Genomic DNA, 22,140 nt, shown 5'->3' with positions numbered 1-22,140 from the left:
CACAGGACCCGCCTCTGCAGCTGAGATACCGGCGGGCCCAGGACGCCTCCGAACATGGAAACAAAATAACTATTTTCAAAGCTGCCCTGGATGAAGCGAGTTCCAAATACAGTTGCAAATGGAAAGCTCTCAAGTGTTACCAGTCGACTCCAAGGCCAGTCTGGCAGGTCTCCCAGGCACGTGGCTACGGGGCAGCGGCGTGGGCGGAATGGAACTGGCAGACGCATCGGGCCTGGGGACAGTGCACAATCCCACTTCCTCTATACCCGCAAGGCAGGGCGCATGGGCTGTGTGCACACATTTAGCAAGGGTCCGTGGTGGCTTCCCAATGGCAGAATGTGGCTGTGTCACTTTTAGACCAAACCATGTTTTTAAAACAACAAAACTCCTTTGTTTTCAAAAAACTGTCAAAAAAGACAAAAGTAGGTGAATGTGGGAACCCACACGCGTTCTCACGGTCGTCGGGCCAGATGCTGACTCATGTACAAGATGTGGAAATAGGAAACGGGGGACATCTGGAAAAAATCTAGGCCTTGAAAGACAGCAGACAAAACATGGAAAAGGGAAAGAATAGGCATTCCCCCGGGTACCCCTGGAAGGCGAGGCACGGAAGACCCCACCACTTCCTGCAGGCCTCACCAGCGGGCACGAGGGCAGCAGCCACAAACTCGGAGCTGTCGGGACGGCAGCGGAACTACAGGTATTTCCCACTGGGTCCCACCATGTGGTATTGGCACTGCGAAGGCTTGCTGGGAGGTTGGACTGGGAACACCTGTGCACATCAGCGCCTCGGGAGAGGCAGGAGCAACAGGAGCACGTGGCCGCGTCAGCGACGTGAGGGCGGGACAACAGGCAGGTCAGCTTCCCCTGCGCTTGGAGGGGTGAGGGCGCCCGGAGGCCGGTGAGACGATCAGTGGCTCCAGACAGACCTCCCAAGTGAACCCCTCGTTTTTCCTGCATGGAAACATCCCAAAGCCACACATGCACCCCCTAAGGACACCGCTGTGGTTCTCAGAACAGCCCGGCATCTCTCCAACGCCGGCTCTAGGAGCTCTGCTCCAGGGAGAGGCTGGCCCGTTTCTCGGTCTCCCGGTCTCCACAGGGGACTGAGGGGCGCTGGATGGTCCAGGCCTCCATGTCTAGGGATCTCCTCTGCACGCCCTGTCCACCCTCTTACCACCACCTGGGGCACATGGCCGCCACACCCACGCCACGTACACGGAGATGGATCCTGACCAATCCTTTCGGCAATACAGGGCATCTGCAGGCCCCAGGACAACCCGGTCGGAATGACCTGGTCAGACAGGCCCAGCTGGAAAAGGGGGTGAAGTAAGGGGGCGGGGTGCTGTCCATGAGGTCCACCACCCTGGGAAGCCGAGCTGCTACACGAGCCAGCTGCAGTGCTGGGCTGAGTGTGCCCACAGCCAGCAAAGTGTCTCACTTCCCCCATTCCCGTCCCAGGGAAAACATCTGATACGGTGCCGAAGGTGGCCAAGGAGCCATGTGCTGGGAGAGGCTGATGAGCATCCTCGCCAGCCCCACAGCCTCGGTCACCTCCATCGCACTCGGCGCGCCAACCGCACAAAGCTCGTGTTCACTGAAAAGCCACTTAAGAATTTCACTAAGTTGCACTGTCTGGTGCATTTCTATACCTTGAAAGTGAGGGAGTGGAATTCCTTTTTAAATATCCTAGACTTTGAAATTCTCATTGATAACGAATCTGGCCCAGGGCCTCTCACATAGTAATTGCTAAACAAATTAGTAGTAATTCATTGTTACTAGGCTAACCTAGTGAACTTATGCAACATTTCAAAGAGTCTACATAAAAAGATTTGCTTTTATTTGCTTGAGAAAAGAATTTAGTATCTAGGAAGAAATAGGACAACTTTAACATCTCAGACAATGGTTCATAAAATTTAATCCATGAGAAAGAAAGAAGCTTTAATATGTTGTGTTTTTTTTTTTTTTTTTTTTTGGACAGGCAGAGAGGACAGTGAGAGAGAGAGAGAGAGAGAGAGAGAGAGAGAGGTCTTCTTTTTGCCGTTGGTTCACCCTCCAATGGCCACCGTGGCCGGTGTGCTGTAGCCGGCGCACCGCGCTGATTCGAAGGTAGGAGCCAGGTGCTTACCCTGGTCTCCCATGGGGTGCAGGGCCCAAGCACTTGGGCCATCCTCCACTGCACTCCCTGGCCACAGCAGAGAGCTGGCCTGGAAGAGGGGCAACCGGGACAGAATCCGGCACCCGACTGGGACTAGAACCCAGTGTGCCGGCGCCACAAGGTGGAGTATTAGCCTAGTGAGCCACGGCACCGGCCTAATATGTTGTTAAAAATAATAAAAAGATCACCTTTTTTAATAGTCTTTGATGATCAAAACCTGTCTACCAAAATACTTAGAATAAGGAATGAAGAGAGGATAAAAGTCTATACATAAAGTGTAACATAAAAAGCACTTTATTCTTATACTTTCATTTCATAATGAAGCCATGGCTAGAATTATTTCAATTATTAGCCATGTGTAAAGTTTTAAAAGGGTCAATGAAATAAACAGCATCTAAAAATAAAGACTATTGAAATCTCTAAAATATCAGTAGAATAGAGTGTCTCAAAAGAGAGTCTCACCTAAGATGTACGGACAGCTAAGAAAAGATCCTGGTGTTAGGACAAAGCAAAACCCTGCAGAGCAATCGTAGACTCCAAGTGACGCCTTTTTGGCATAACGGCAACATGGCACAGCCGCGCCCGGGGACGGCAATCTAACACGGAGCCAGGAGACACCGCAGCGCGTCTGCCCGGGACAGCGCACGGCAGGCCCCGGTGGAAGGGAGCACTCGGAATCCCCTCTGATCGAAGACTGAGCCCCTCCCTTCTCTCCATCCGATTTAGAGCAATCCTGGCAGAGGGGACGTTTCTGTCTTCCGCACATTCTGGGATGTGCTCCCGCGGGATCCAACACAGCGCCCAGCAGAGCAACACTGGGAAACCCATGCTGCTCACTTACCACAGCGCTAAAGGCAGACCCCGCAGACGGATAAACCTCCTCTCCCGGGCAGGGAAACGCTGAGGGACGGGTTGATGACCACTGGATGTCCTTGACTTACGTCCAGAAAGCCCAAGCGCTACAGCCACAGTCACTTCCAGACGTGCGCAGGCAGCAGTGAGAACCACCCACTGTTAACCATAGCGGCGGACTCCCTGTAGGATGGGGCAGAGGCTGGGAGCCCCGGGGGGAGGGGCAGAGGGCCCCAAAGCTCCCCAGGCAGGGGTTTCTACACCGCTTGGCTCAGGCCCGGCATCCTAACTCTGAATCTCCCTCCCCAGGAGGATTTTATCCTTAAGGCTCATGAGACAGGCATTCCCTAAGGTGAGGGGCCGTCTGCTAGCTTGGGCTGGGGCCCCTGCAACCCATCTCAACTGGGAATAGGGGCTCCGAACCCATCTGACCTGCTCCATGCCACACGCAAGGGGCTGCCTGTGGCTTGGTGGTTCCACTGCTCGGGAGCCAGGCTGAGCCTCCTGGGTTCCAGGCGCTGGGAGGTCTGCCCACAGCCCTAGAGGCAACCTTTTCCCTCTGCAGGCACTTGGAGATGGGCTTTGGAGGGTTTGCTTCCCGTAGCAGGTGGATGTGCCCACCGGATGTCCACGGACTCACTCTCAGAGAGACCGGAGCTGGCTCGAGACGCCAGGCCATTCTGAGCCTTGCCTTCAGCTGGCTCAATGCTCTCAGAGTAAGGTGGGATGGGTGCCCTGCCTGGGACTTGAATGCTGTCATTGGCCTGCCAACAGCGCTAAGAAGTGGGGCCAGTTCTGTGGTTGTCAGTGCAGGGCAAGCCTGTCCCCTCCCCCAGCCAGCGACATGCTAACTGATCACAATCGGGGTGTGGGTCACTGGGGTGCTACTGGCATCCAGTGTGTGGGAGGTAACAGCCTACAATGCACAGGCTACCCCTTCACCCCCAAAATCATCCCCCTCAGATTGTGAATCGCGCCACAGCTAAGAAACCCTGAGCGAGCTGGTTTCTTCCATGGCCAAGTGGGGATTTAATAATAGGCATTAAAAATATTCAGTACCACGCCGGCCCCAGAGTAGACACACAAGAATGCAAACTGGCTTCTTTCTCGCTCTGACGTTGTAAGCCGGGACTTTTCCATCCTGACAGGAACCTAATGTGTGCAAGCGAGGGCGGGGACCCAATGCAAGAGGCCTGACGGGGACAGCCGCTGGCTGTGCAGCTGGGACCACGACGTCGTAATGAGGGCGAGCAGGATCCTGCACACACTCAGCCCACAATGCCACATTCAATCCTCCCCAGACTGCCAAGGCCAGAAACTGAATGACTTCCAGATTGGCCACAGCCCCAACCCTTTCAGATCAGATAAGGCACACATTTTAGATGAAAGGGAGCAGCAGCCCAGCCAAGGGCTCCAGGCCGGGGAGTGGGAGGCAAGGGAGCTCTCCCTGGTGACTGTATCACTGCACAGACCCCCGGCTGGGGAGGGGCTGGGGTGCACTGACAGCTGGGGCGGGGTGGGGGGATAGCAGGGCCATGCTATTGTCCTCCATCTCTGTGAGCATCTGGCCATCAGGGGGCTCCAGTGTTGCCACTGCTCACTATCAATCCCGCGATCCCGCTCGTTCATCACACTGGAAACCAGCAGACTCTCCTGTGACGGCCACTGAGGGGCTGTCCACAAGAGCCAGTGGGCAAAATGCCCACGGACGCAGCCTCTTCTACCCGAGACAGGTCGGGCGAGTGAGCAGACGCGTGGCAGCCTCAAGGCCGCTTCTTCCAGGAAGTCTTCCATCTCCTCTACTGCTTCTCCTGGACTATATTCCATGGGCACCTTGGACCACTCCAGCTGAAGTGCCTGGGCACAAGGTCGCAGGACATAGGGATAGCTTTAGGAACACGTGGGCTCTCGTGGTTAAGTTACTTCCAAGATTTCTTGTGTAGTCTTTCAGTAAAATGCAAATGGTTAATTTCCATGCAGACAGCGCGAGGCCTGGGAACGCACAGCCTCTCCTACAAGTTCAAGTGCTTGAGAAAATCGAGTTGTCCAGGAAAATAGCTGCACTCGGCTACTTCTGGGGTCAGCATTCCAAGCCCTAATCAGTTTAAGCAGATAGCATTCCCACACTCGGTAGTCTCCGGAGGAACACCAACCATCTCTGCCAATGCCGAGTTAATTACCTGGGAGAAAACATCTCAGGGGCTGCCTGGCCATTCAGGCAAACTGGAAAGTAAACAGTTCAACAGAGACTCCGAGATCCAGGGAGAGCAAGAGGAGTTAGCGCTGAACTCAGGATAAACGACCTGGTATTGTGTCGACTGCTTGATAGCGATGAAATTATTAGAGCAGCGACGATCTGTTGTGTTCAATTGTATTTGGCGTATCTGGAGACTATGAGACGTTCCGTCCATAACCACATCTCTATAGAAAACAAACTTAGCTATGAGACTTGGCAATTTATACGGGAGGCATGCCAGCCTCCGTGAGGGTATCGGTGAGGGGTAAGCAGTATCTCACGGTACCCCTCAACGCAAGCGGGGAAACCTGTCTCAGGACCGAGGACCTCCGGGTTTCTAAGGTGCAACACCGCCCAGTTAGTGACTCGAACTCTCCTACCGTTGATGCTATTTTACTCAAATGTCATTTAATTCATAGACATTTGAGACGATCACAAGTAACTCCTCTAGGAAACACCATCAGCTCAAAGACTCTGCATTCGCACTGGCCTGCACTTGACAATTGCCTAGGGCTCCCAGGACCCGGATGCCCTGACAGCAGGCCGCGGGCAGGGGCTGTGCAGGCGCCCAGTTCCTGTCCCTGCCGTGCCAGCCCAGATGGCTTCCTTTGTTAGCTGACTTTGGATGACAGAAACGGAACCAGGTCTGAAATCCCAGCTCAGTTAAGCCCCAGGCCTTTGGCTTCCTTAAGTTGATTGCTTTACCAGGACTCCGGAGACAATAAGGGGAAGTTTCCCATTTCCTCCCTGGGTAGGAGGAAGGGTCTTTGGCCCTCTTGGGGCTGTGTGAACCACAAGAGCAGACACAGCTCAGATTGCAAAGCCAGTGGCTCTGCTGTCAGCATACGGGCTGCCGGGTGCCAGCTGCCGCCTCTGGCTCCGCTCGGCACGTTCAGAATGGTGTGGCCTGAGGCCTGCCAGCGTTCTGTCAGCATTCTTAAGGCAATAACAAAACGAAAACTGCAAGCCGGGCCAGGCAAAAGCGCAGGTGCCGAGGCAGGGCGGAGTCCAGGCACATGGTGGAGGTGCTGGGCTCCCAGGGAACCTTCCGGAGGCCCAGCGAGGGCCAGGGCTGGACTCCACACCTCCCAGCCCAGTCCCATCGGGGCTCCGGGGTCTGCCCACTTCAAGGGTCATAGCAGGAGCTGGCACGAAGCCTGCTCAGGAGACAGCAGCCCAGCCCAGGGATGCGCCTTGTCCCCGTGCACCGCCCCCACCCCCCGAGGCAGGGGACACTATCACCCCTGGCCCTGATCCACACAGCCCCAGCCTCGGCTGAGTGAGTGGCCCACGTGAAGACCCCTTCCCCCGGATCTTCCTCAGAGGGCATTTGACCAACTTGGACAGGAGAAGGCTCCACTCTGACCAACAGCATCAAGATACGAAGCAGCCGGGGAAGAACATCGGGGGCTGCACCTCCACCAGTCTACCTTGTTTTATTCAGATGAGTGTTTTTGACTGAAAATGAGGCTCAGTGGGGCTAAAAAGGCATGCATAAGTTTACAAGTGTGAACACAACTGCGAAGTCAGAGTCCCCGGCCAGGCCAGGGAGGGGTCCTGTTCTCTCTTCCTGCAGGAGAGTCGGGCAAGACAGGACGGGCCCTGGTCTCCCTCAGATCGCAAAACGCCGACGCCCGGGCCCTCGCAGACCCTGGCCCACCAAACGTTGCAGAGGGAGCAGCGCCAGTGACGGGGCCCCATTCCCTGATGGTTGCCGCCCCCCAGGTCTATTTTATAGCTTGAGGAATTCCTGTATTGGTTCATTGTACTCACATGAATAAGTCATATTAGATTTTGTTAAAAGTCTTTGTGGTATGAAAAATACTTTCTTAGCGCTGGCACTGTGTCACAGCGAGTAAAGCTGCTGCAGTGCCAGCGTCCCATATGGGCGCTGGTTCAAGTCCCGGCTGCTCCATTCCCAATCCAGCTCCCTGCTGTGGTCTGGGAAAGCAGTAGAAGATGGCACAAGTCCTTGGGCCCCTGCACCCGCGTGAGAGACCCAGAAGAAGCTCCTGGCTCCCAGCTTCGGATCAGCTCAGCTCTGGCCACTGTGGCCATCTGGGGAGTGAACCAGAGGATGAAGATTTCTCTCTCTCTCTCTCTCTCTCTCTCTCTCTGCCTCTGCCTCTCTGTAACTCTGCCTTTCAAAAAAAATAAATAAATCTTAAAAAAAGAAAACAGAAAAGAGAATGCACAGAGCACGAGACGGATCGCAGCCGACATGGAGGGATCCGAACCCGTTCTCCCAGACGCCACCACTCCGAAGCCAACCAGGGAACTGTGCAGCCAGCCACTGCTGGCACTTAACAGCTGGAAAGAAATCCCCGGATTTTCCATTCAGGAGAATTTGCAGGATCTCAGAAGTGTGAGTCCATGACTCCATGGATCCTTTGACAGGCAGCGCCTGGGTTCAACTCCTGACCCCGCCTCCTGCCAATGAGATCCTGGGGGCAGCACGATGACTCCAGTACCTGCGCCCCTGCCGCTCACAGAGACCTGCTCTGCACTCCTGGCTCCTGGGTTAGGTCCTGGCCCAGCCCCTGGCCAAGTTCCCACTCACTGTGGGCATTAGTAGATTTAGAAGATCTCTCTCCCTCCACCCTACCACACCCCAAATAAATAAATATTTTTAAAAAAAGGTTCCTAAGCTAGCCTGAAAGATGCTGAAAGATGCCTCCAGCTCGCTGAGAATGGGGCATGGTACAGAGAGTACAGCCACGAGAACAGGGCCCCTGCCCGCGTGCGCACCTGTGCTGGAGGCCAGGGCTTCCGGGAGGGACAAGGCACACCGGGTCTCCAAGCTGCTGTGGGGGATGCAACCCCATCCTGTGGGTGGAAACCAGACACGGCCCTCCCTCTCGCAAGCCAACAGCAAGGCACAGACACGAGGGCTGTCCTGTCCCTGGAGAGAAGCCTGCCTTTACCTAGACCCACCCCACGGATCCTCGAAGAGACGGAGGAGCATCCAGGCTTAGAAAAAATACGTGATCTTACATCTGGGGAAAAAGAAATGCTACTTGTATAAATAAATCCAGTCCAGGATATGTGTATAAAAATTGTCTTAAAAATACTCATTTCAGAGGCCAGCCTTGTGGTGCAGCAGGTCAAGCCACTGCCTACAACGCCTGCATCCATGTAAGCATCAGTTCGATTCCCAGCTGCTGTACTTCCAATCCAGCTCCCAGCTAATGCACCTGGGAAAGGAGCAGAAGAACCCAAGTGCTTGGGTCCCTGCACCCATGCAAGCATCCTGGCTTTGGCCTGGCCCAGCTCTGGCCATTGCAACCATGTGAGGAGGGAACGAGTGCAGGAACAGCTGTCTCTCAGTAGCTCTGCCTTTCCAATAAACAAGTTTTTCTCAAAAAGAAAATTTCTAATTTCAATAGAAGGCCTCCACTTGAATAGAAAGCTCCAACTCTAGCTTTTCTACATTGATTCCAGAAAGCACAGTTGACTCCACAGATCTCCTGCCAATACATGTGCTCCTAGAGTCAGAGCAAAACTAACCAAATCCCTTTGTTTATATTTACTGCCATGAAGAACACAGACGGTAGGGGACGGCTGGCAGAGCCACAGTGTTTGGACATGACGTTAGAGTGGCTGCTTCCTTTCCCATCGCTCTGGGGCCATTATGAAAACGGTAATGGGGCTTTCGCACGAATCCTCGCTTATCCGGTGAACTGTTGCGTGTTGGGTCTGAACGCCTCGGTGGAGGTGGCGATGCCTGAGGAAGCCGTGGGGCTCGGAGTTCGGCTACTCACCTTCTGTCCCTTCACTCCATGGCAGTCACACTTCCCGCAGCCGGAGCCAGCGCAGCCACCCTGCAATAAAGAGAACACCTTTCAGTAGGGGAACGCACTCACACCGAGGTCAGTGTTTGAGCGAGTACGACACTGCCGTCTCGCCTACTCAAGAGAAAATGCCCTCCTGCCCGTGTCGAGCAAGATCTCGAACTGCTGCACATCTGGCTGGGTTGCCAGGGGGCTGCTGTACACCGGTCCTCATGTACGGTATCGCTATTTCGACTCCCTTCTCCAAACCAACGATGGAATGTACCTCGGAGAATCAACCACAGACCACGCGTTCCAAAAACGTGAAGGGAACCAGCCACGCTTCTCGTCCATTTCCATTTGTGTTTTCAGTGGGCTCATCCAGGACACCAGCCATGCATGCAAGGCTATGGGACCGGCACGTCTCCTGTGGGGGCTGAGGGCTCTGAGTGTGGGGCCAGGCTGTGCCCCCCACTTCCCCAGGGATGCACAAGCACACGAGTGGCACCTGCGCAGACAGTAACTGAATGAGCGGATGTTTAAGTCCAAATCTTAAAGAACAGACTTTTGAACTCAAAGAGCAAGTGTTCCATCAAAGAAAATTCAACAACAAATGTTCTTTTAGTTCATCTCTAACCTAGGCATCAAGGCTTAAAATGCCAAGAGAAGAATCCCAGGGTACGACCCAACACGTGTTCAAACGCACATCGGGTGCCACCGACAGCCATCGTCTCATCTACCGATCCTAAGAACATTCTGGACGTAGGTGCTGGACCCCCACTGTACCGTCGTGGAAACAGAAACTGGGCTGACGTTGAAACAAGAGCCCAGTGTGAACTTTCGCGAGAAACACTCCCACCCCTCTGAAAGACAGACATCTGACACCGCGTGCACACATCTACAATTTCCCCAGAGGAACCCAAATTCTAAATCAGGACCCACAGAGTCAGCATGGACGGGCCACCAGGGGGACGGAGCAAACACCCGAGTGCAGAGGCACCGGCTCGGCCTCAAGTCTGACGAGGAAGGGCTGCGGTGCGGTGCTCAGGCGGTAACGGCTCCCCGAAACCCCGGTCGTGCCGCTCGACGTCGAGTTTCCCACAACATGCTCAAGTCTCGGCCCCATTGCCATGGAGATCTTCAGCCTAAAACAATTGCATCTGGAGACACTTATTTTATAAGGTTAAATCTGAACAATGCCTCCAAGACAGTAAGCTGTTCTTAATTTTCTACTTTGGAAATGGGGACGTTGGCGACCAGCCCAGCAAGCTCCAGAGCGTACAGACCCGCTCTTCCGCAGGCTCATGCCTATGGCAGTCTTCGGCCCACGCTCTCCGAACCCCTAACGGTTCCCATCTGTGCACACGGCTTTGGGGGAACCACTGGAGCCATCCGAAGAGATAAGGCCCAAATCTTTAGCACGTGCTCCAGAAAACTCATCCAAGCTGTGCAGACACCACCGAGACACCTCCCAGACTGCCTACCACAGCTCCTGCTGCCCCCTGCTAGCCTCCGGGTGAGGAGCACCTGCTCCCTACCTGGGCTCCCATGCTGCCAAAGGTGCCTCTTCTGAGAGACTACTGCACCTTGAGCTCCTCGGGGCACTCCACAGCCTGATTCAGGCCGTGTTTTTAATGGAAGCCTACATGGATTGCAAAGCCCACAGGAAGAAATAACGATCCCACTCAAGTGAAGCTATTCAAATATTCAGCATCAATTGCTAGATCTAGCCTAATCACCGAGTTGTCCAAACACTCAAACAGGCGTTCTAAATCAGTGAGACAGAGCGGCAGGGACACAGTCACCATTGTCGTATCAGGCAGTACTGCTAGTGTCCGTTTAATCTACCTTAAAAAAAAATAAATAAATAAAAACACTTGTCAGGGCCAGCATTGTGGTGTAGCGGGTTAAGCTTCTGTGTGTAACGGTGGCTTCACACATGGGCACCAGCTCAAGTCCAGCTGCTCCATTTCTGATCCAGCTCCCTGCTAATGGCCTGGGACAGCAGTAGAAGGTGGCACAAGTCCTTGGGCCCCTGTACCCACGCGGGAGACCCGGAAGAAGCTCCTGGCTTCTGGCTTTGGTCTGGCCCAACTCTGGGCCCTTACAGCCATTTCGGGAGTGAACAAGTGGATGGAAGATCTGTCTCTCGCTCTCTAACTCTGACTTTCAGATAAATATTTTTTTTAAAAAGCAGTTGTGTGTGGATGCCAGCCCAGCAACGTGGTCCACCTCAAATCACAGGACACGAGGTCCTCACGGCCCTCCAGGAAAATACTCCAGAAAGGGCCCTCAATGATGACATTGGTCATCTGGTCACCAGGTCGCTGTGGAAGGGCCTGGGCCCTCAGGGAATGAGTGGCTCCTGGAGCTCCCAGGGGTCCATAGCCAGGTTGGCCCCCAGGCCAGAAAACCCAGAAGGTGAGGTAGCTCCAGGGCAACCTGTGGGTCAGAGGAGGCTTCTGGGCAGGTCCACAGAGTCGGCTCTGACTTTGACCCCTTGGGAACCTCACTCCATCCCTGCAGGTGGCAGCAGGAAATGCCGACCTGCCGAGGCCAGCTGGCGTGCAGGGGGCCGGCCAGGTGCCCAGGCGCAGCTGCTGGGGAGTCAGCGCCAGCCCAAAGGAGGATGGACGTCTGCTAACAGGTGAGCAGCCGGAGCTGAGGCTGGTAGCCGAGGCTGGCCCCGGCTGTGTGGGGATGCTGGGCTGGGGTGCTCTCTTCTGCAATGTTGATAAAGTCTCGGGAGCTTATCTTTACTCAGTGTGAGGGAGGTTGTAAAAGATGCATTCCCTGGCACTGTTCCCTGAAGCTGTCTGGGGAAGCCTTCATCACCGGGGCCACTGATAAGAGGTTGGGGCGGGGGGAGTGACCAGGGCCCTGGACACCAGGTCTGGTCCAGACACACATCAATGAGACTCAAAGAACAGAGGGCGAGAACCACTCAGACCACCCCCCAACCCTCCCCTGCCCAGTTATCCCTCATGGTAAGCAAACATCTTAAAACTCCCAGACCAAAGGTTTGTGGCGGGTTTATTCACATGGGAAATCCGATCTGCTGAATTTCCTGTAGGAAAAATGTTCCTCGCAATTCGGGTTCTCAGAGGCGACTCAAGAATTGATGGTTCCTAAGCATTTTTAAATTGCGGTCAGCTTCTCAGGCCAGAAGACTTGTGTTTGTGCTTCAAATTCTGGTGGCCGCGCATCTTAGTTAAAAACAACTACTACTGGGGCCGGCGCTGTGGTGTAGCGGGTAAAGCTGCCGCCTGTAGTGCCGGCGTCCCATGTGGGCGCCAGTTCGAGTCCCAGCTGCTCCACTTCTGATCCAGCTCCTTGCTAATGGCCTGGGAAAGCAGCAGCAGATGGCCCAAGTGCTTTCTTCCTGCCCGTCCCTGCTCGGGGACCCAACCCGGCCTCCACAGTGGTGGGGCAGTCGGGCCTGAAGGCGCCTCCCAGGGTAAGCCAGGGACAGGACAGGGAGATGGCAAAGCACAAGCAGGCTGTGGCCTCGGCTGCTACAGAAATGGACCACGGTCAACAGTCAGCAGGAGCCAGGGGACGGGGAACCCTCATCACATGCACACCGAAAACCCAAGGCAAACAGATCCACAGGGGAAGCCTCTCGCCTCCACGGGAGCGCACAAGGAGCTGTCTCCGACAGAGAGGCCAAACAGCGTCCACTGGGTTTGCAGGAGAAAGTGAGAGAATCATGGGCGCTCAGAGCAAGCTCCGTCAGGCACACAGGCGCACACAAAACCCCGACGGCCAGGATCAACTTTAACAAAAACAGAAAATACAATATGAAAGGAATGCAAAGGGTTCTACCAAGTAATCCCTAAACCAAACATCCTTTACATTCTCCAAGATGCTCTTCCAACTCTTCAGGCTGGGTTAAACCAATTCATACACATCCGTCTACATGTCTCCTTCGGGCTTCCATTAAGCGTCCGGAGAGTTGAACCGCCAGCCCCCAGTGTCTCAGAGGACGCTACTTTCTAAAAATACTGGATGATTTTACAGCACACAGCGCTAGCGCCAAAGAAGGAAAGGGAGGGATGCGGGTCAACGGCTTGGGTATAAATTAAGGACGATTTCCGGCCTTTCTCCCATCTGGAGACCAACAGGGAGCTCCCCTCGGCCTTGCAGGGCGCCCCCCAGGGAGGCTGTCGGGGAGAACGGCTCCTGTTGTTCCGAGATGGCCTCTTGGCTTGACCACAGCACGCCAGCGGCCGTCCTGTGTGTGTGAGTGCCAGCAGAGGGGAGGGGGTGGCAGGGGAGCCCTCTGGTGGGGTCCCTTGCATTTGTCAGCAGTGGCACATCTACTGCATGAGGGCACACTTGCAGAGCGACAAACAGGACACAGCCCCTGTTTTATGACTTTGCCCGGCTTTACCATCTCCGCTCGAACAACTTTTATGCATTTCACATCCCACCAAATAGGGACACGTGGAGATCTGCCAAGTGCAAACAGCTTATCTTTCAAATTCCTTTACACATTCCCCGCGCTGTGCAAAACGTCCGAACGGCTTCGTGGTGGAGCCGCCGGCCCCGCGCTCCTCCTGCTGGTAGCGCTTCCTCGGCCGGCTCTGAGTCACCAACTACCCAATGAAAGAAAGCAGTGCAGACAAAAGAACGCGTCTCCAGGCTACCAGGGGGAAAACAGGACGGTGTGCAGGAGCCAAGGACGTGGGGGGCAGTGCAGCCTCCATGCCGGGGGCTGCTGGGATTGCCCAGTGCACAGCACCGTGGAAACACATGGGCAGCACCTGCTGTAGCCGAGGACTTGCACGGGCTCCTTCCAGCAATTCCGCTCCTAGGTGTGAGCCCAGCTGTGCATGCTCGGGCACCCACGGCAGCCTCTGCACAGAGCCACATGGATCCGACCACAGAGCGAGCTGGCGTGGCAGATTTAAGATGGCCACACATATACACATCTACCAAGCGCTCACTTTGCTTTTGGGTGTTAGAGTATCTGGTTTGCAGTTGTAAGCAGCATATGCTGCTTTGGTAATGCTTATCTACGGCCACAAGGTCCTGCCAAATGGCTCTCCATGTACCCCATACCACCAAGGATCGCCTTGAACAAGAATCTCCGTCAACCACAGAGGAGTCCACTCGGTAGGAACAGTGTCCCAGGGCAGATGCGCTGTCTACGAAGGCAGAACAAGGACGTGCGGGGAGGCTGAAGGGAGGCAGGAGGGCAGTTTCTGGGGTACTGAAAACACTGTCGACCGGAAGCAGGCGGTGGGTCCCTGAGTGTGCACACCTGTGAGGCCGGTGGCGATTGCCCGGGTGTACAGAGCTGTGAACGTTCAAAGAGCAGTGCACCTGTGGTTTTCACACTTCCCCAAATTTCAGTAAAATCAGGAGGAAAAAGATCTGCTCAGGGGTTCACAGCAGCAGAGCCAGCAGGAGACAGAAGGCACGCGCCAGCGACGGTCCGGGCTCACAGCTCGAAGCGCTGTCCCCACAGGGGAAGCCAGCTACGCCTTGGAACCATCTCACACAGGAAGCCAGGCACAGAAGACGGCAGCCGGGGGTCCCCTGTATATCTGCCTCAAAACTACACAGAGCTGGAGGGCGGGAGGTGGTGGCTGCTGGGAGCCCTCGAGGACCGGAAGGAGGCCCCCGGGGAGGCTCGGCTTCTGCCGGGGCTCTGATTCTCGACCTGGCTTTGCGGGCACGCTGGCTTCGTGGGGTTGGCACTCAACTGTGCCCCTAGCGTCTGATATGTTCCTGTGCGTATCCTGAGCTTCTGCAAAGCTTATTCCCCCAAAAAACTACTCAGAGATTTAAAAATAGGGAGTAAAATATGGGCCGAATTCTGCAGTGCAAAGCAACTGCTTAAAAGCTCACACTTGCAAAACTCGGATGCTATGGAGGACGTGCGGGGCACCCACCACGCCCCACGTCCCCAAAGATGTGGAAAGAATTCTCCAACAGTAAGTCAAAGGAAAGGACACAATGTTATTTCTCTTCCACTCAACAACGGAAGACACAGATGCAGAACAACTCACTGTTTCTGTAGATTACTAAATAATTCTGCTCTTTCTGAAGACAACTCCAAGTGCTGATACGTTCTTGGCAAAAAAAAAATTAGCATGAAAAATTTGAGAGGAAAGTGAACTTCGCATACGTAGCCCAACGCCTCTCCGCCCCCTCGCAGCAGGACAGCTTCTCGTCGGAAGGGAGAGTCCCGCACCGAGGGGGAACGGGGGCGTCTGCTCAGCCTTGCCCGCTGTCAACGCGTGACTGCGGTTCCGGTCTCGGCCATCCCCGTCATCCAATTTTGTTGACTCATGTTCCCTCCTTTCCTCCCCTTTCCCCCCACTCGGCGGGGGCGGACACTCGATGCTCCCACCGAGGGAACAGCGTGGCCCGGAGGGGACGCTGAGGAAGTCCAGTCGCACCCCTGGGTCACGGAGCTTGTCCAGCTGCACACAGATGTGGCTGTACTTGGCTGCCATGTGACCCTGCCTCCTTGGGTGGCTGCGCGGCCCTGAGTGGTGGCTTAGTGGTGTCCATGGGGACCCAGGGGTGGGAACACAGGGCCGGGGGCGCGCCTTCCCGTGGTTGTGAGTCACCAGCCTGATGCACAAACCAGACGAGTGAGTTCGGCCAGGACCTGCTCCCAGATGTCTCCAGGGAGGCCAGGGAAGCAGTGTGGACTCTTGGGTCTGTCCGCCCCCGCGGTGCTAAGTCCTTAACGTCAGAGCACAGCTCCGCATCCACACCCGTCTCCCTCCGTGCCACTCTCGAGTCTCCCCGAGTCCCTCCCCCACCAGCCAGGCTGCCACCCCCCACCCCACCTCCACATCCGCCCCCCCCTTCAAGGCTTGGCAGCCGGGCATGAGAAGCCACAGCTGGGCCCCTTCTCCCAGCTCGGAGGACGCGTGTAGCTCCCCCACTGCACTGGAGTGCACAGAGCTGCTGACCTACTTACGATTCCCATCTCTTCTGTCTCCGGGGGCCCAAACCACAAAGCCCCTTCCTTGCTTGGGCTCTGGCCTCCCCGCCCCTGGCAGGCACCATGCTGCGCCTGGGTAGATCAGCAGGGTGGGGCTGTTGGGGCCTGTGTCCTCCACGCACCCCCGTGTGGTCTCAGCGCTGTGCCCCACTCTCCCTCACGTCACAGACGGAGGCTTCCCTTCCCATCCTCGGTGCGCCTGGCATTGCCACACAGGGCGAGCACACAGAGCGAGCCTGGTACGGAGGATAGGCGAGCCACGAGAGAGAGGCGATGGCAGGTGCCGTGCACACGGGAGGAGGGAGCCCTCTGCTCGGCACAGGGGCCCAGCTTCTCCAAATTCAGGGAGGAAACAGGATGTGAAAGAGGCAGCGAGGGAATGGCTGCAGGGCTGGCAGGGTGCTGGGTGTTCCCAGCAGCAGGGAGGGAGCTTGGCCTTGAGGTCTGGGCCTCGCAGCCAGAACAGACGGCCTCCCCCACGCATGGCTCCCAGCAGAGGCAGGGGCCGCTCCTCCGACTCCGCCCGTAACAACAGCACGGGGACGGAGAAATGGACCCGCCATGGCCATCTCAAAGGCACACGCAGGAAGCTGGAAGGAGACGCGACCACTAGGGTGAGAGGTCCTTCCTCATCCGTCCCTGGTCAGAGAGAAATCGAGGCGTCTCCAAGCAATAGAGTTACGGCTGGAAAGGGCTGGGAAAGAAACAAAGAGGGGGCCGGAGAGAAAGGAGGGGCAGAGTGGGAGGACGGAGGGGTCAAGGCCGGGCCCCCATCAGCACTGCGTGGGCGCCTTGGTTCACACCTGTGTCAGTCTGAGCCAGCGCTGCCTGCCCTGGGTCCACACTTGGGCAGCTCCCCTCCCCCACGCCCGGCCTCAGAGGATTCCTGCCGGGCGCCCACCCTCGGGTCCCAGCCCACCATCACCCGCGCGTCACACCTTCAGAGAACTCCTGGCTGGGTCTGAGAGCTGAACTCAAAGGCCCAGCAGTGAACTTCTGCCGCGACCCAGGATGCGTGTTCCCGCGCCGGCCCCAGACCCCGAGCCCCAGCCTGGCAGGGCCCAGGGGCAGCCAGCCAGAGGGACCTGCGCCACCTGCGGGGCCATCGCTGCCAACACGTCCCAGAGGATCCTGCGGCGCTGGGGAAGGGGCACAAGGCGGCGGGGGACCCACTTCGTGCCGAGCACGGGCAGCAGAGGCAATTTTGTGTTTATCCCACTGCGTTCCACCGGCTGATCCTTTAAGGACCCTACAGTTTGTAAGACACTCAAAAAGGAAACACGAAAAGCCCAAGTGACTAGCGAAATATTTCAAGAATGACTGACACGCAGCTCAGAATTAGGTTTTTTTTTTCCAAAAAGATTTATTTATTTATTTGAAAGGGGAGAGAGAGAAAGTGACAAAGAGAAAAGAGAGAGAGAGAGGGAGAGAGATTTTCCACCTGCTGGTTCAGTCCCCAGACGTCCACACCTGACCCAGGAACACCATCCCAGTCTCCACACGGATGGCAGGGGCCCATGTACTAGGGCTGGATGGGAACAGAGCAGCTAGGACTCCAGCTGCCAGGGCCCCGAGCAGCTGCATAACCCTCTGCACCAGCCACAGGGTGTGCTCCAAGGTCCCCACCCACCCCTCCCCACCCACTGGCTCTCTCCTCCCCAGTGCAGGTGTGGGGTGTGGGTGTGCTCCAAGATCCATCACCCGCCCCTCCCACCCCACTGGCTCTCTCCTCCCCAGTGCCAGTGTAGGGTGTGGGTGTGCTCCAAGGTCCATCACCTGACCCTCCCCACCCACTGGCTCTCTCCTCCCCAGTGCCAGTGTAGGGTGTGGGTGTGCTCCAAGGTCCCCACCCGCCCCTCCCCACCCACTGGCTCTCTCCCTCCCCAGTGCCAGTGTAGGGTGTGGGTGTGCTCCAAGGTCCCCACCCGCCCCTCCCCACCCACTGGCTCTCTCCCTCCCCAGTGCAGGTGTAGGGTGTGGGTGTGCTCCAAGGTCCCCACCCACCCCTCCCCACCCACTGGCTCTCTCCTCCCCAGTGCCGGTGTGGGGTGTGGGTGTGCTCCAAGGTCCCCACCCACCCCTCCCCACCCACTGGTTCTCTCCTCCCCAGTGCAGGTGTGGGGTGTGGGTGTGCTCCAAGGTCCATCACCCGCCCCTCCCACCCCACTGGCTCTCTCCTCCCCAGTGCCAGTGTAGGGTGCGGGTGTGCTCCAAGGTCCATCACCTGACCCTCCCCACCCACTGGCTCTCTCCTCCCCAGTGCCAGTGTAGGGTGTGGGTGTGCTCCAAGGTCCCCACCCGCCCCTCCCCACCCACTGGCTCTCTCCCTCCCCAGTGCCAGTGTAGGGTGTGGGTGTGCTCCAAGGTCCCCACCCACCCCTCCCCACCCACTGGCTCTCTCCCTCCCCAGTGCAGGTGTAGGGTGTGGGTGTGCTCCAAGGTCCCCACCCACCCCTCCCCACCCACTGGCTCTCTCCTCCCCAGTGCCGGTGTGGGGTGTGGGTGTGCTCCATGGTCCCCACCCGCCCCTCCCCACCCACTGGCTCTCTCCTCCCCAGTGCCGGTGTGGGGTGTGGGTGTGCTCCAAGGTCCCCACCCGCCCCTCCCCACCCACTGGCTCTCTCCTCCCCAGTGCCGGTGTGGGGTGTGGGTGTGCTCCAAGGTCCCCACCCACCCCTCCCCACCCACTGGCTCTCTCTCCCTCCCCAGTGCCGGTGTGGGGTGTGGGTGTGCTCCAAGGTCCCCACCCACCCCTCCCCACCCACTGGCTCTCTCCTCCCCAGTGCAGGTGTGGGGTGTGGGTGTGCTCCAAGGTCCCCACCCGCCCCTCCCCACCCACTGGCTCTCTCCTCCCCAGTGCCGGTGTGGGATGTGGGTGTGCTCCAAGGTCCCCACCCGCCCCTCCCCACCCACTGGCTCTCTGCTCCCCAGTGCCAGTGTAGGGTGTGGGTGTGCTCCAAGGTCCCCACCCGACCCTCCCCACCCACTGGCTCTCTCCTCCCCAGTGCCGGTGTAGGGTGTGGGTGTGCTCCAAGGTCCATCACCCGCCCCTCCCACCCCACTGGCTCTCTCCTCCCCAGTGCCGGTGTGGGGTGTGGGTGTGCTCCAAGGTCCCCACCCGCCCCTCCCCACCCACTGGCTCTCTCCTCCCCAGTGCCGGTGTGGGGTGTGGGTGTGCTCCAAGGTCCCCACCCGCCCCTCCCCACCCACTGGCTCTCTCCTCCCCAGTGCCGGTGTGGGGTGTGGGTGTGCTCCAAGGTCCCCACCCGCCCCTCCCCACCCACTGGCTCTCTCCTCCCCAGTGCAGGTGTGGGGTGTGGGTGTGCTCCAAGGTCCCCACCCACCCCTCCCCACCCACTGGCTCTCTCCTCCCCAGTGCCGGTGTGGGGTGTGGGTGTGCTCCAAGGTCCCCACCCGCCCCTCCCCACCCACTGGCTCTCTCCTCCCCAGTGCAGGTGTGGGGTGTGGATGTGCTCCAAGGTCCATCACCCGCCCCTCCCCACCCCACTGGCTCTCTCCTCCCCAGTGCAGGTGTGGGGTGTGGGTGTGCTCCAAGGTCCATCACCCGCACCTCCCCACCCACTGGCTCTCTCCTCCCCAGTGCCGGTGTGGGGTGTGGGTGTGCTCCAAGGTCCCCACCCACCCCTCCCCACCCACTGGCTCTCTCCTCCCCAGTGCAGGTGTGGGGTGTGGGTGTGCTCCATGGTCCCCACCCGCACCTCCCCACCCACTGGCTCTCTCCTCCCCAGTGCAGGTGTGGGGTGTGGATGTGCTCCAAGGTCCATCACCCGCCCCTCCCCACCCCACTGGCTCTCTCCTCCCCAGTGCAGGTGTGGGGTGTGGGTGTGCTCCAAGGTCCATCACCCGCACCTCCCCACCCACTGGCTCTCTCCTCCCCAGTGCCGGTGTGGGGTGTGGGTGTGCTCCATGGTCCCCACCCGCACCTCCCCACCCACTGGCTCTCTCCTCCCCAGTGCAGGTGTGGGGTGTGGGTGTGCTCCAAGGTCCATCACCCGCCCCTCCCCACCCCAGTGGCTCTCTGCTCCCTTCCCAACAGGATAAATCCCTGCTCCAAAGGCAGGCGGCCGGGCAGTCTTTTCTGTGGAGTCGCAGAGCAGGTGGCTGACCGGGCCTGTAACTCACGCCCACCCTAAGGATCTCATTGGCGCCTACAAGGCTGGGGTAGTTGGTGGAGAGCTGGATGGGGTCCCTGCTCCCGGATGTGGGTATCTGGGAGGTGAACCAGCAGAGGGGATCTCGCTCTCCCCCACCCTGTCCTCATTAAGAAGCAGCTAGGACAGGCTTTGCCCTGCTCTCAGGACACCTGCCAGGACACGGCAGGGGCGGGCCGTCCGGCCAGGCCAGCAGGGCCCCGCTCTCCCCGGATAAGTCCGGGAGGGGACAGCCCAGGCTTGGGGCTCGGCCTCCCACACGGTGGCCCCAAGCAGGGCCCGGCAGCGGGAGAGCAAAGCCGGCAGCCTCCAGCCCACAGCATGCAGGGCCCGGAGGCTCAGCCGAGGGAGCCCAGCGCCTTCCACCCGGTCTCAGCTCCTCCCGAGAGAAAGACGCAACGCTGGACACCCTGCGTGACGGGCAGCAGCAGGGTCCCCAAGCCCCGAGGAGCCCCTCCTAGCAACGCTGCCCCCGGAGGACGACACGATCAGATTTGCTCTGGGGACAGACGTGGCCGGCAATGCACCCTGCAGAGCGACACGCACCAGGGAAGACAGCAGGGTGACCGTGCCAGTGGGCACCTCCGGCGAGCACAGGGCCAGCGAGGGCGGCTGGACCACAACGCCTCACCCGCCGCGAGCCACACTCGGCACTTTCCCAGGGCCCACCCCCCAACAGGAGTGCAACACTTAGGGTTGGAAAAGGGAAAATGAGGTGAACCACAGAGGAAAGTCAAACTTTCTCTGGTCAAAACTGTGGTTTCCCAATGACAGGCTCTGGTATGTACACTGTGGCCGGGGGGGGGGGGGGGGGGCAGGAGCACTCTCTTGAGGTTCCTAGGAGCGGCTGTGGTCAACTCCACAGGCGTGGCCCGTCCAGGCCCAGGGCCAAACCACACTTCCCCCACACCTCCTTAAAGACGTGAAGAGGCAGCGCTGAGGGAGACACGCTGCCTGCTCCACCGACAGCCACAAGCCCAGGTCACGGCACACGGCTGTGCCCTTCCTCCCTGGCCACACCCGGCAAACACTGATGCCCATTACCTACAGCTCGCAGAACTACAGAGCTTTGGGAGATCTGTGCACACAAAACATGGCGTCTAATGCACAGCACTTACAGAGCACGTATATTAGCATCTAGAAAATCTATAGACACCTGCTGCTGCCACCCATCCTGAAGGGAAAAATGCAAATCACGTTGAGCCACAGTGAATGAACAGTAACCACGAAGATACAATTTCAACAGCCATGTACACTTCAAGTTCTGAAAGTGGTTTCAGGAGAGAGACTGGCATGTGATGTAACCAGCTAAGCTTCTGCCTGTGGCACTGACAACCCATAGGAGTGCCGATTCGTGTCCCGGCTGCTCCACCACCAAGCCAGCTCACTGCTAATGGCCCAGGAAAGCAGCAGAAGATGGCCCAAGTACCTAGGTCCCTGCGCCCACACCAGAGACCAGGATAAAGTTCTAGGCTCCTGGATTTGGCTTGGCAGAGCCCAGGTGGTTGGGGCCATTTGGGGAGTGAACCAGATGGAAAATCTCTCTCTCTGTAATTCTGCCTTTCAAATAAATAAAATTTTTAAAGTTATTTCAGTCACTTATATCAACCATATGCTTTGCCTTTGTTTTTAAATTTTGGATTCACAAGTCATACTTGCACCTTTTCATAGCACGCCGTGCAGTGTCTCAGCATAAACCTCTCACTCCCAGCAGGCAGCCAGTCTTCCATTTCCTTATCTGTGTTTAGAGTCCACCAGCTCCTGTCTCCAGTTCTTCACACCACACCCAATACATCACCACGCACTACGGTCATCCGGCTGTTCTATGGGAAACCAAGCCGGGCTGCCTTCACCCAACAGTGCTTTTGCACCCATTACCCAGCCTCCCTCAAATCAACATGTGTGCACACGCGTGCGCGCACACACATTATATTATAATATATATATATTATATATTATATATTATATATATTATATATTATATA

The 22,140-nt window shown here is 57.3% G+C and overlaps 1 protein-coding gene across 1 annotated transcript in view; it reads right to left on the bottom strand.

Moving 5' to 3' along the window:
• Positions 1-22,140, bottom strand: part of COL4A1 (collagen type IV alpha 1 chain) — a 135,045-nt gene that overhangs the window by 70,041 nt on the left and 42,864 nt on the right. The window contains exon 2 of the mRNA XM_062193944.1: positions 9,008-9,067. Coding sequence (XP_062049928.1) covers positions 9,008-9,067 — 60 coding nt within the window. The remainder of the gene's footprint in view (positions 1-9,007; positions 9,068-22,140) is intronic.

This window comes from Lepus europaeus, chromosome 6 (genome assembly GCF_033115175.1).
Source record: "Lepus europaeus isolate LE1 chromosome 6, mLepTim1.pri, whole genome shotgun sequence".
NCBI classification, from domain to species: domain Eukaryota; kingdom Metazoa; phylum Chordata; class Mammalia; order Lagomorpha; family Leporidae; genus Lepus; species Lepus europaeus.
The sequence above is the reverse complement of the archived record's forward strand: the minus strand, read 5'-3'. Positions and strand labels throughout refer to the sequence as shown.